The sequence below is a fragment of the Pogona vitticeps genome, chromosome 8 (genome assembly GCF_051106095.1).
Source record: "Pogona vitticeps strain Pit_001003342236 chromosome 8, PviZW2.1, whole genome shotgun sequence".
NCBI classification, from domain to species: domain Eukaryota; kingdom Metazoa; phylum Chordata; class Lepidosauria; order Squamata; family Agamidae; genus Pogona; species Pogona vitticeps.
The window spans coordinates 22,770,547-22,784,954 of record NC_135790.1 but is presented as its reverse complement, the minus strand read 5'-3'; the positions used below and the strand labels follow the sequence as shown (position 1 = coordinate 22,784,954).

The 14,408-nt window shown below is 41.9% G+C and overlaps 1 protein-coding gene across 5 annotated transcripts in view; it reads left to right on the top strand.

Annotated features, from left to right (window-relative positions):
* LOC110078188 (opioid-binding protein/cell adhesion molecule homolog) overlaps positions 1-14,408 on the top strand; it is a 789,058-nt gene that overhangs the window by 595,709 nt on the left and 178,941 nt on the right. For all 5 annotated transcript variants that reach the window (XM_072979113.2, XM_072979111.2, XM_078379829.1 and 2 more), the window contains one exon: positions 4,860-5,092. In XM_072979113.2, coding sequence (XP_072835214.2) covers positions 4,860-5,092 — 233 coding nt within the window. The remainder of the gene's footprint in view (positions 1-4,859; positions 5,093-14,408) is intronic.

The window sequence follows — 14,408 nt, the reverse complement described above, 5'->3', positions numbered from 1 at the left end:
ACTGTTGGGCTGCTCGTTGGTGGGACAACTGGTTTGGAGTTGTTGTGTCCTCATGCCCATTGTCTCATAGCTCTGCAGTCATGTTCAGTATAACAGGCACTGTGCTGTCAGTGTTGATCCAGTTGTGCCCATGCTCCTTCTTCAGGAGGAGCAAAGAGATCAATCCACTGACAGCCCACAGATCACACCTCTGTACTATCTCCCATCCTTCTTTGCCCAAATCCTCTGGATTCTTCTCCACCTGTCACACCTCCCAATCTACAGTGTCTGCCCAGTGGTCTTCCTCCTCTATGGTCCCTGAGTCCTTTAAATCAGCGGTCCCCAACCTTTGACTTCCATTTGTTCTTAGACTTCAACTCCCAGAAATCCTGGCCAGCAGAGGTGGTGGTGAAGGCTTCTGGGAGTTGTAGTCCAAGAACATCTGGAGGCCCAAGGTTGGGGACCACTGCTGTAAATAACCCAACCAGGGCTGCCACACTCATTTTCTCCTCCTCAGCACCCCCTACTGCTCCGCTGGTGTCCTTGTCAGCTCTCCAGTCTATTTACAGTTCTGAATCACAGAATAGTGAAGTTGGAAGGGGCCTGTAAGGCCATCAAGTCCAACCCCCTGCTCAATGCAGGGATCCAAATCATGTTGCTGAAAATATGTGGGCAATGAAGAGCTTGGAAATGTATGAAATACATTGTCTGAAGTAGCCACAGTCCTGTCTGCAGTGCACACACTCTCTGTACATAAATCAATACCGAACACACAGGCTCAGAAAGACGGGCCGCCGCAAAGCTGGGATTTCCACACCAGAATTGTTTTTGTGCCGCACAAAGCCACCATGAAGAGTCCTGATTGTCTCTTCAGGCCGTGATCCTTGTACTTCATCTTTAATGAGGAGACGAGCGAGTTCCTTCAAGGGCTTTATGCTCGATATTTATATGAACACAGACACATGAGTTGTCTGTTTTACATATTACTGCCCTGATTTTTCCCCAGTCCGTGCAATGAATAATTTACCAAAAAATGTGTGTAAGTATCTCTTTATTATTCATTATAATGAACTGAGACGGGAGTAATAGTCCACTACACCGCCATCCCCCTAGGGCTCAACTTAACTAGGCTGCGCTTAGCTCCCCCATAGTTAATTTGAGTAAAGGGAGGGTTCCAGTGTTAGAACATCCATTTGCCACCATTGAAAGCCAAGATGAAGATGGATAGGAAGAGAGGGTAGCTGGAGAAAGAAGGGGAGGAGGTGGAAGAAGCTTTACACAATGGAATGAAGGAGGAATTGCAAAATGTAAGGAGCTTGGCTGGAGTTATTACAGGAAAACCAGGCTGGAAAGTGAAAGCAAGGGTTATGTTTTCCAGTTCAGGGTGCAAAGTAGCCGCTTCCAAGGTTTAACCCTTTGCAAGACACAACAGAGGTAGTTGTTGCAGAACAGACCTATTATCCTTTAGGAAGTTAAGGTTAGGAGATTCTGGGTGTTGTGGTGCAGAAAGTGACTTTTCCAAGCAAACCCTGCAGTGTCGTTCAGGACTCTCCACTGTTCACAGTTGTAGGTCCATGGTCTGGATCCATGGGAACAGTCACAGCAGCCCCCCTCCTCCAAACAAAGAACTGGACACACCTGTCCAATGAGTCATTCACTTATTATTGGAAAAGGTTGCAATCCGGTGTGATGCTGTAGCCAGCCAGTCACAAGCCATTGGTTGAGGTTGTTGCAGTTAACCATGGGCTTGTTAGTGAGTAAATGAAACCCAGAAGAGAAAGAGGCTGGCTGAAACATAATTTGCACAATTAGTCATTGTCTCTGGAATTATTGACAGCATGGTCTGGGAGCCAAATAGGAGCTGCAGAACAGAGCAGATGAGAACCATGTATAGCTGAGTCGGGAAAGCATTGCATGTTTGGATCTGACCTGCAGTTGTATCAGGTTACAATGCACTCTTGTACTTATAGGAATGGTCTCTCATTCATGTATAATAATATAAGGATATTTCCTTATCCGCTTTACATTGAGTACTCATCTCGCTGGGCAATAAAGCTGGGGCTGGGTTACTCACTGCTTGCTAAGGATAGAAGACCACTGGGCTGGCTTTCTTTGCACCTAACAGACAGTAACTCTGATCTAGCTGTCTGCAGAGAGTGAAGCTCAGACTTTGCATGTAGAAGGTTCCATTTCTGATCCTCCATGCTGATGCTGACATTTCCAGGTAGGGCAAGGGGAGACTCATACCTCAATCCCTGTAGAGCTCTTATCATTCACAGCTGGGCTAGATGGACGAATGGCATGATTCAGTATAAGGCAATCCATCAGACGTCCATTGTGCATTGAGCAGGGCAAATAATTTAGTGATATGTGTACACTTTCCTGTTCTGAAATATGAATGCCTAAGAAATTAAGCCTTTCCAAATGTCCTTGTTGAACTGATCCAATACACTCCTTCTAGACTGCTGTGCCAATAGGAACAGCTACTCTGAGATTCTGGGTACTGTGACCAAACTTACAAGGAAATAAATAAAACTATTCTTTTGAAGTGGAATTAAAATAGCAATGTACTACATAGGAATCCCTCTCTTTCCAATTTTCCCCTCTTCCTCTTTTTTGATGGGAATGGGGCAGCTTTTGTTCTGTTCCAAGTGTAACTAGCTACACTGAAATATGGCTTTCCAATGTTAAGTGCTGGAGGAAAAGTAAGATCAAAAACTGGCTTGCAATAGATAGTTGAAATGCTTTTCCAGCAGTTTTCAAGCCGTTCATAGCAGAACATAAAGTTGCCTGCTGCCGTTCCTGCTCTGTGTGGATTCAGATGACTGCTGTACATGATGTAGCCAATTACATGGTAGCAGCCTGGGAGGTCAGTCTTTGTTAATTTCTCTCTCCCAGAGAAGAATGCCTGCTTTCACAAGTTTGCTCCCTGCTGGGCATGATTATGAGATCTTGTGCATCTTTCACATTTCAGCAAAAAAAGTAGCGTTCTACAGTAAAAAAAAACCTCTGTATTTTACACTGAAAACCTTTCTGTGCATGTAAAAGTGTAGAGGGAAAACTTACATAAAATAAAAGTCTGTTTTATTTTGTTCTTTGCAAAAATGCACACTGTTTTGAACAAAATCCAGCTTTTGTTTTTTTGCTTCTTCTGCTAATTTTACTGCTGATGAAAAATCCTGACCTTTTTGTTCTTGTGAAGGAGTAAACTCTTGCAGGATTTTTTTTGTTGTTGTTTAAAATAACATTAGGTCTCAATATGTCCAGATAACATTTTTTTTCATTAAGTCCGAGACAATTTCCAAGTATTCATTTCATCCGTATTGGCATCGCGTAATTTCTAACCATGTTTAAGCTACTACTTTGGAGCGACTTCGATAGAAACAGACACTGAAATATTTCTTTACCCAACAATGAACGTTTAGCTGTGTTATACTCTGCCTGCAATTTAATGAATAAGAACTTCGCTCTTCTTGTGATGCCATTGTAGCTATTAGTTACAACTTTTAAAGATAAAAAATTATTAGTTTCATAGTTAGTCGTCTTTTAACGGCAATAAAGGAATATCAAATCGTCCAAGGGCTGTCATGTGCTGGTACCACATGTTGGTGTCGTGTCCTGTGCTGTGGATATTGAAGTCACAGTTAGATGGGTGGGTGACTCAAGGAGTGCAGATTTGTAAAAGTAATCAAACTGTTTTAACATACTTTGAAAAACCTATAATGCCAAAGTTGAGAGCAAAGTAGAGAGCATGCAATGTTTATTACTATATTGGTAATAAGCTAATTGGCACTGTACCTGTAGCTACTTACTTTTCCAGATGATTAGCGTGCAGTAAGAGTTGATGCATCTCTTAGCTAACACTGGATTGTTTACAATAAGTTATTGCTATTTGAAAGTCTAATGCTGTATTTTATCAGTGTGGTTGCACACGCTCTCTGGTTCCTCCCACGTAGCATGGAGAAAGTGTTCCGAAAGCACTGCTTCTGCTTTTCCTCCCTGCCATTGTTCTTCCAGAACAGGCAAACTGTGGTTCAGATTACCTATGACTGGTTTAAAACAAGCCAGCTTCAAACTGTTGTTTCTGACAAGCTAGCTTGTTAAAACCGACCATAGCCGATGTTGGCTCTAGTTCCTGGTGAAGATTGTCGGTCCCGCTATAAGACCTCAAAGCTTATGGGGATTTCTGTTAGTCATGTGGGGGAGAAAAGGGGACTGTACAAGACCAGAATAAGATTTTTGTCATTTGAGAGTGAGACTGGCAAGGTCTCTCTAAGCCTCTTAAGGTGCCTATGCCTCTGTGTTCCAGAGGAAATGGAATATGTGTCACCATTGTGCCTCTAGAACAGCGCACTGCTTGGGGAAATGATGTTTTCATCTCATGAAAATGAAAGCATCATAGCTTTAAAACTGCCTAAAACTCTCAGAAGCCTTCACTGCTAGTTGTCCTGGCCAAGATTTCTGGGAGTTGTAGTCCGAGAACATCTGAGGACCCAAAGTTGGGAACCACTAAGTTTTAGAGGCATACAGATTTGTCTTGTAGGACTACAATTCCCAGAATTCTCCAGGAAGCATGGCCAGTGGCCTTGTTATCCAGGAATTTTGGGAGCGATAGTCCAACCCATCCACTCCCATCAACATATCTGTAATTGCTTTGCATATGTTTAATTGCATTTCCCCCTTTCTTTGGAAGATTTTGCTTTATGGTGGTATTTTAAGAATTCCATTGTTAGTCACTATGTATTTTAATTATGAAACTAAGATAGAAATGTGCTGAAATAAATAAAATAAATAAATATGGAGAGTCTGTTAGGAAACCATGATGGGCAGTTAAACAAGTATCTGGTTAAATCACTTCCTTTTCTATTCCTCCCTTTTAGGTGTACTGTGGATGACAGGGTCACACGAGTGGCTTGGCTGAACCGTAGCACCATTCTTTATGCCGGGAATGATAAGTGGTCAATAGATGACCGAGTGGTGATCCTGACAAACACCAAAACGCAGTACAGCATCAGGATACATAATGTGGACATATATGATGAAGGCCCTTATACCTGCTCTGTACAAACAGACAATCATCCAAAGACATCACGGGTTCATCTCATCGTGCAAGGTAAGACTCGATGTGGCCTCCTAAGGCAGTGCTTCCCAACCTTGGGCAACCCAGGAGTTCTTAGACTTTAGTCTCCAGAAACCATAGCTAGCACAGCGGGTGGTGAAGACTTCTGGGAGTTGCAGTCCGAAAACACCTGGATTACCAAAGTCTGGGAACCACAGTTCTAAGGAAGTTGAACAAAATTCTGACTTCAGTTGGTGATCCTCTCTGGTTTGGGCTAGATGCTTTGTTGACAGTGCTAAGGAAATTGTGAATGTTGCTGAGGATCTGGATCTTTGGATTCTACCTTGTCCTCTGTTGCTTAGAAATGAGTGGTGTTCTCTGTCTCATTAAGAATATACAAAGAAGCTTGATAGCCGATAACATGCTGTTGTGTGTAACGTCTGATTGAAAGAGCCAAGCTGTGCCACTGATGGCCCATTTCTAAGCAATCCCTGTGACTTCTTAATACCTGAGTTGTGGTTTTTCAATTTAAATATAGCATCATGTTTTCATAACATTGATCTGGACTGGTAGTTGGAGAGAGAAAAAGAGCAATTTACGTTTCTTGTCTAAAATGACACAAGGTCTGGTGTATGTTTTTGAGACACACTTTTTGGTAGTGCTATTTGATGTTCTACTTGTTTGTTTCTGTTTTTCTTTACTGTTATCCACTTTGAGTAAATAAAAGTGGGCAAGTCAGTCAGCAGTTTAAATTAGCAACTAAATGTGCTTCAGGGACATTCTGGGGTTGAAAGGTTCCGAAGGTTTCAAATAGGGTGTTGTGCTATAATGTACAGGTTACGAAATGGATAAAGGTTGTTTTTTTCCTCTCCTTTCTGCTTTATCTAAGTGAAGGGGAATAGCATCCACATGCCAGCAAAGGATTCTTCAAAAAGCTTTTAGCACTCAGCCATGTTTGGAAAAATGAGGCTGAAAAATGCCCATGGCAGTTATAGTAGTACCATGATGATATCATCATGCGTGAGTCTCCAAAGATTATGGTCAAAACCCAAAATTCAGTATACCATCATATAATGTGGATATATTATATATATTAACAAGGACTGTTTCCTGCTGCTTGGATGTCCACCCACCTTGTTGTGTTAAGGAAGGAAGGATGGAAGGACGGACGGACGGACGGACGGACCGACCGACCGACCGACCGACCGATTGATTGATTGATTGATTGATTGATTGATTGATTGATTGATTCACAACCTGTGAAGATTCTCAGTTCTCCAGGTGAGGTTATCTGGAAATTAAGTCATAGCAACTGGACTTCTTTCTTATTAGGTTGAAATGTTTCGCTATTCATCCACGTAGCTTCTTCATTCTGAGGAGAGATGGTAGGAGATGCCTGACCACTTCCTCCTAGTCTGAATAGGTTTGTTTAAAGGACAGAGTTCATTAAGAGTGGTCTTTCTGGGATGTGTTAATGACCATTAACAACCTATGACAATGGGTGGAGAAAGACTGCAGAAGTGGGATTATCCCTCACCCCCATTCCTTTGTCCTTCTAACAAGCCTATTCTGACCAGGGGGAAGTGAAACCCATGTGGAGGGTCTATCAGGGGTCTCCTACCAACTTTCCTCAGACTGAAGAAGCTACTTGGATGAATAGTGAAATGCTTCAACCTAATAAGAAAGAAGTCCGGTTGCCATGACTCAACTTCCAGATTAACTCACGGACTGTTTGTAACCTTGTAGGTAATGGTAGAACTGTGCCATCTGAACTTTACTCCATCTCCTGAGCTTTGCAGGAGTTATCTGTGGACCTATTATAATGTTTTCTATTCTGGTAGGTTCTGGGATAGAATATTCCCTCTGCGTCTAGGCCCTGGTGACTCTTGCCCTCAAATCAATATTCAATACCTAGATAGCTCATCATAACAAATGATTTGTATTAATTCAAGGGAATACAAGCACAGCTTGCAAAACAACCGGCAAATTTAGAACTGAAATACATGAAAAGGCTATTTTGGGGTGGGGGTGGGTGCAAACCAATCTGTGAGTGTATCCAGAGCAGACCCTAGCCTGTTCGGTTATAGCCCTCTGGACATTAAAGTTTTTAACAAACCCATTTCCAAACCTGTGATGGCCAAACATCTAACCAATGCATGACTCTAGGAAAGAAAGGAATGATTCAAACATTCTTTGATAGTTTTCCTTTGAAACAACAGAGGAGTCTAATGAGGGCTCGGAAGACAGTGATATTTGCCTAATGAAGGATGCATTTATGAGTGTATGTATACATTTCATTGTATGTGAACACACAAGAACACACATATTTCCACCTTCTCTTTCTCGTGACTGATGTAGGCATAGATTTGCCCATTAACGTCCTTCTCTTTCCTTAGACCCTTTGTTTGGAGCATTGCTATGCCTGGCAAAACTTGACATACTATTCATATGCTTAAGAAAATTAGATGAGGATGCTTTTCCCTGTCCTCTCGTTATGTTTCCAAAGTGTCATTCTGTGCCCTAGGATTACCACCTTCTGCCTTAAAATATGATGGGATGGGGCAGCCGGGATTAGCTGGTACACCTTGTGAACATATTTTGAGTCCTAGGAGGGTAAAATCCAGCCTGTGTTGGTTATATATTTCCTGTCTCGGATAAGAGTACAAGTTCCGCAGGAACAGAGAAACTTCTAAATATGGAAAGCGACGTCTCAGTGGCCCCTTAGTGGCCTTGACAGCAGAATGATCTTCTTTGGGGGGAAATACAGTGCCGAAATAAAAGAACTGTCAGGTACTGTCGAGGAAGAGACTCAAACAGAACAAGGCTATCACTTTCCAGAGGAGAAAGAGAGAGAGAGAGAGAAGACAGATTGTGTAAGTATGTCAAAGTCATTGCAGGCCATAAAGGGCTTTTGGCACAATGCTTCGAGGGAGAATGTTGCAAGGAGGCTGTGTAGAAAAGAAGGGAGTACTCAAGTGTTTTTGAGAGGAGCATCTCAGAGTTTCCAAACCAGGAGGAGGTTGCCCGGAGCATGTCCCCTTTTTGAGGAAGATCAAGTGGAAGAGAACATTTGATCTCATTGAGATAGCTGGGGATGGATTGTATTCTTGAGCTGAAGCTGATGATCATATGGAATAGGTTAAGCGGTTCGCTTCTCTTCTTAAACCTCCAAATAAGGAAAGACTTCTTCTGGTTGCTGCACTTAAAATTAAGTTGAAACTCTGCGCACGCAGGCAATATAAAATCTGTGCCAAGAAAAATAATGATGAACTCTCCAACTCGTCTAAATGACAGGCATCAGGACTACACAAAATCCTCTCCATTGCCTTCGTTAGACTTTTGAACTGGAACAAAGGCGAAGAGATACATTCTGGGGACAGGCCATAAGATTTGGGAGATTCAATTGAGGGTCATTTTGTTAATCAGCAGACAAACTGATTTTGCCCCATACCTGGCACAGTCCAGTGCTTGGCATCTTAATTTTCCTTCTTCTTTTAAAATGAATCCATGGCTCAGGAAGTGCCTCACAGCTGAGAAAGCCACTACACCTCTGGGAACATTGCTGTGTAGGATCATTGTCCATGTATTATGTCATCCCCCCCAATAATTTTGCATAAATATGTGTGGGTTTTTTTGCACAAAGCAGACAATTGGTGTAAAACATAATTATCATCAAAGCAAAAAAAATTCACTGGAAGAAACAAATGGTGCTTCATCATCCTTATCATCCAAGAGAAGAATGTTGCAGGTCTTATTCCCCCTCTACAGGAATGCCAATGCGTTCTTCCCCAGAGGTGGAAGCAGGATGGAGAACATTTAAAATTGGGAGAATGAGAACATGGGGGGGGGGAGGGAGACACCTGGGATCAATAGATTCACCCATTTCCATTCCCCACTAAGGGAGGAGATCATAATTACATTTCAAAATAGTGGATGATTTCTGACTATGAATGAATGATCAATTACGTATACAAATTGTCTAGAGACCTGCGCCCAGCTTTGTCCTGTTTTAAGGCTGGTGGCTAACCCTCTGTTTTGGTGATATTAAAAAAAATATTTTGACTCATGGTTATTATGGTGGGCAGGAAACAATTCGAAGACACCTCTCTAGGATGTATCCTTCATCATTTTAGTAAACGCAAGGGGGTCCCGGCCTTGTACGAGTTTCAGTCGATTAAATTTTGTGAATCAGAATGGCATCTGTATGGGACCCGTTTCCCGGTTATTGGCAGCTTTGATTATACCTGAGAGCAGCTAGTAGAACAAGGACATTGGGACCAACTGTCATATTTCAGTTGTTGAGAAGGGGTGTTACCAGATAATATTGTTTGATTATAAAAATGTAAACATAAAGCATGCAAAGCTATGATGGTAAGCTCCATGGTAAAAGGCCCGATTAAAAAGTAAAATGCCAGTCCCGGCTTTACCGGATTCGACTCCTGAGGTTTTTTTCCATACAATCCTTATGTGAGTCCAGGGGGAGGAAACCCATTTTAGCCAAGGGGAGGCCCCTCTGGATACACAGATACTGTACCCTACTCAATCCTATTGTGTTTTTTTTTCCCCAGAAGAAAGCTCAAACACTGTAGCCAGGAGCCAGTTACCTTTGTCTTGAATATTATAGCGGCTTCCCAGTGGTTGGAAGTGATAACTGCTCTGGAGCATCTTGTTGGTTGGATCCAACATACTTAGAGCTGCATTAATAATTAGCAACCGGGGAGCAACAGGTGAAATTTCCCCCCTTCACCAATAAATGATTCATAGTGGGGGGAAAAACGCTGGTGGATAAATTATTCAGAAGGGATAATATGACCTGATCAGACCATGAGGAGCTCCTGTTTCTTTTCTGCCTCGTCTCACCCCTCACTTCCCTGCCCCACTGCCTACAAGTGCAAAATAGATTTAGGTCTTGTCTCCTCTCACCCCGTTCAATTAGAAAGTAACTCCAACGGGCCGTCTTCTTAGCAACAGCTATCAGCTTTTGTCCAGTCTATAGATTAATTTTTTTCTGGAGTTAGTGTTAGTTCAGGTTAGATAAAGATAATGAAAGTTTCCTAATCCTCTTAAAAAAGATTTATCTGGCTGAGTAGAAAGCTCTCGCAATACAATAAGGCGTGTATAAAATAGGGGCCTAACCACTCCTTTAATTTCAAATGGCTGATGGATATTGATTTTGCAATGAGTAAATCTGAAGACGTGCATTCGGTGTTTTAACACTTCTTTTAAAGAAAAAAAACGCACAAAAAGGAACATTAAAATAATTTGTTCTCTTTATCTAAACTCTTTGTTGAAAAAGGTAGCCTATCCAGGTTGGGTCTCCCTCCCCCCACCTTGGTTGTCAGGACTTGCTACTGGAGAAACATGCATCTACCCATAACTATCATTGGTTTGAGTGGTTTAGATCTTCAGATGCAAAGCCAGAGGTTGGGAGTCTGATTCGTCACTGTGCCTCTTGAAAGTTGAGCCAGCCTGGGTGGCCTTGGGCCAGCTGCACCGTCCCAGGGTGCCCCCTAGAGGAAGGAAATGGGAAACCACTTCTGAGCATTCTCTATCTGCAAAATCCTGAAAAGGGTCACTAAGAAGTCAAAATTGGCTTGATGACATACGATTATTATTAGATCTAGTTGAGGACTTTGGACACTTGTTTGCTTGTTATGCCCTATCAAGTCAAATCTGACATGCAAAAAGCTTTAATCAGCTTTCAAAATATATAAGATACGTAAGTGTTTGTAGGAGTGCCACACGCCAGTGAGTTTTCATGGCTAAGGAGGAATTCAAACCCAGGTCATCTGAATCCTGGTTTATCAATCTATCCATTACAACATATTAGCCCTCATTTGGGTATGTATTTATTTATTGTAGAGGTCTGTGAGTAACCCTGCCCTTCCTTTGTAGAATAGGTTTGGTGTTCCTCATGCAAATGCTTGTTTAGAGAACATACAATGCCAGCCACCTGTGGGCTCAGTTCTAGAATCGCTAGAAGTTTGGCTCACTCCTAAAACTAGCCCCTTAAAGTAACCATATGTGCCACACTCTTAGTCCAGGGGCTTGTACTAGGTACTGGAATAGTCAGCAGAGGGAACTGCAAGCCATTGTAGGTGTGGTAGAATTAATATGGAGCTTTTTTTTTTAAAGAGGTATCTGTTGCAGCAGAAACAACAAAGACACTTCTAGTATTGTAAACACCCCCACATTTATTATAGGATGGCTTGGAATCTCTTCATTTCGGTAGGCAGCCATGTTTGGGTCATAGAATCATGAAGTTGGAAGGGACCTATAAGGCCATCAAGTCTGACCCCCTGCTCGATGCAGGAATACAAATCAAAGGATATCTGGCAGTTGGCTTGTCTAAATTTCTCTTGAATGGCTCTAGTGTTGGAGCGCTCGGCACCTCTTGAGCACCTCTTCCATTGCCTTACTGCTCTAGAATAACATTCTACTGGATTGTGAACAACAAACATTTCCACAGGTTCATGTGGTGATATGTGTGCACATGGGTGCATGTGTGATATGTGCACACGTGCATCTGCACATCCATGCATGTGTCTGCTCATGTGCAAGAGATAGGGCAGTGGGACGTCTCTTTTCAGGATCATACTGTAAACAGTTGAACATAGTAAACAACTGGGATAGGAAGAGCTCTAATAACATTGTAATTCTTTTTTTTAAAATCACATGTAAGTATATCATTCATTGCTATATCCCAGACTTCCGTATACCAATCACTTGACCATATATTATAATAAGCTATTTTCCAATTCCCAGCAATCATCAATCTTGCCTCTGTTGACAAACTGGAAACAAATTCCCTAATTGTCCAATTATCTATCTCCTTGCACAATACACAGTATATATTGTGTACTGTGCAAGGAGATAGATAATACTTGCACAGTAGACACACATCGTGTGTGTGTGTGTATTGACATCCCCACCACATATGAAGATGTGCCTATTTTCTGGCATTCTCTATTTTAATTAAGTTAAAAGAGAGATAATGGGGAGAAAGTACAGACTCTGCATTAATAAAAAGGGGCAAAGGCCATAATAAGAGTCAATGGTATAAATGGTTACTCCCAGATTTTTCTGGTGGGTGAGGAGGAGCACTGTATATGTACTTTTTTTTTCCTTCCTTCCCCCCCCTTCCTTTTTATATGCCATAACATTTGTTAGAGACTTTTATATCTTTGGGTTTTTTTTAAAAAAAAAATCCAGCACATTTATTTAATATAATTCAGAATCACATGAGTTAGATACTTGATTTGTTTTCATCCTGCTTCAGAAACGTATTTTTGACCACTACCTTGAATATCTGTCATGTATATTCCTGCGGACTTTTAATATACTCACATTCCCATTCAGAAGCTCATGAGCTCTTCTGTTGTTTATGAACTTCAGTCTGAACGGTAACATCTGCTTCCTCTTTTGTTGCGCTCTTCTTGGCTGTGGAAGACGGCGCCATACGAAGCTCTAAAATGGCTCAGCTGGGCATCTTTGCCTTAGACCCTGTTTTCTTGGATTCTCACTACAGACATGTCACTTCCTTGTTTTCTAGGGGAGATGTTTAGTCTGTATATCTTGTGTTCTCTGACATTCTGATCACAGATACCATCTCTAAATGGCCTTTCATCTCTTTTCCACTCTAACATCTGGCAGAGCACCTTCTCCCACCGAGTTCTGCCAGAGTCACTCATTCCAGCCAGGCTGGGCGGCTGAGGGGCCCAACGCTGAGGGAGGTCCAGAGGGAAAGGATGAGGAACAGGGTCTTCTTGGCAGTGGCCCCTTGCCTTTGGAACAACTTGCCAGTGGAGATCCGCCTGGCTCCCTCTCTGCGTGTTTTCAAGAATAGATTTAAAACCTGGCTATTTGTGCAGGTTTTCCCTCCTGCCATGTCTTAATTTCATATACTTCGCCATCTTGGACCTATAATATATATTTTTGGTTTTATTGTTTTTAATTTTGGAAACCGCCCAGAGTAGACCTTTGGTCTAGATGGGAGGGACAGAAATCCAATGAATGAATGAATGAATGAATGAATGAATGAATGAATGAATGAATGAATGAATAAATAAATAAATAAATAAATAAATAAATAACATTACCTACCTGTTGGTTTGAAATTCGCTCTGTTTATGCCATGCTAGGCAGTATGGCATTGTCTTCGGATGTGCAAAAATGGATTGAATCCTGGAGTATTCGTGTAATTCCAGAGTGGCTACATGGCAGAATGGCACCACAGTGTATCTTTCCTGTCTCCCATATGCCACTTGCAATGTTAGAAATATTTGAACTGGGGGTGGGGGAGTAGACTGAGTAGACTGAGCTGTGGGTCCCATGGAAGGAAGTGTTGTCTGTGAACCTCCCTAGTTGAACCTCACAATATGGCCCAAGATTGTCCCTCAACACTCCAACCAATGAGCTGCAAGGGAGGGTCAGACTGAGGTCACAATGTGCATTTGTGTGTGTGTATATATATATGCCCCTCTCCATTTGCTGGCTTTTTATTTGTATTCATTTTTACAGGCTGATAATATCACAGCTCTGGAGATTTCCTCACACTCTGATCATTAGTACAATAGGACCACAGTTAAAAGTGGTGGTGGTGGTGGTCGTTCATTTCTAAGCCCCACCCCTGTGGATGCTATGGAAACTCTCTATATAGCATAGTCTCTGATTCCCTCTAGTGGGCAATTCTGGCAACACACCATGGGTGTCCAGAGCAGAGAAGCAGCAACTCCACATGCACAATCTTCAAAACCCTGGAATAAAATTTCAATTCAAAGGCATATACATGAATTCACTATTTGGATTCACCCCTCCAACACAAACATATAGGAAGACCAAGTTGTCAAAGGGCCTTAGCAGTCCAAATAACAATAGCTGGTCTAACCTTGTCAGTTCTTCTACTCTTTCTGATTCAAATCTCTTACTTACAGCCCTGCTCGTTCTTATTCCCAACCCTTTGGGCTGAACCAATATTTCACAGGGGTTACTTTAGATGGGCCATATGGGAAAATAAACAATCACTCCACAACATGTATGAGGAATATGTCTAGGTGCAGGAATTGTGTACATTTCGCATGTTGGTTGCTGTAACAATTGGCATGTGTGGTTGTGTGATCCCACTAACAAATTACTATGAAGAATTGTTACAGCTAATGGAGATCTTGTAGCCTATTTAGCCTCAAATGACTATGGCTGCAGCCCTCAGGCTTCTTAAAGCTGAAGAAGAGTTATTCAAGGGAAATTCTTTCCTTTCCTTATACTGTATGTATCACCCCCCCCCTTGATTTGGAATCTTATGTCCTGACAACAGCATTGGAACCATCTGCTTAGACAATCTTGATGTGTTTATATTCTCTTTTTAAAAAGG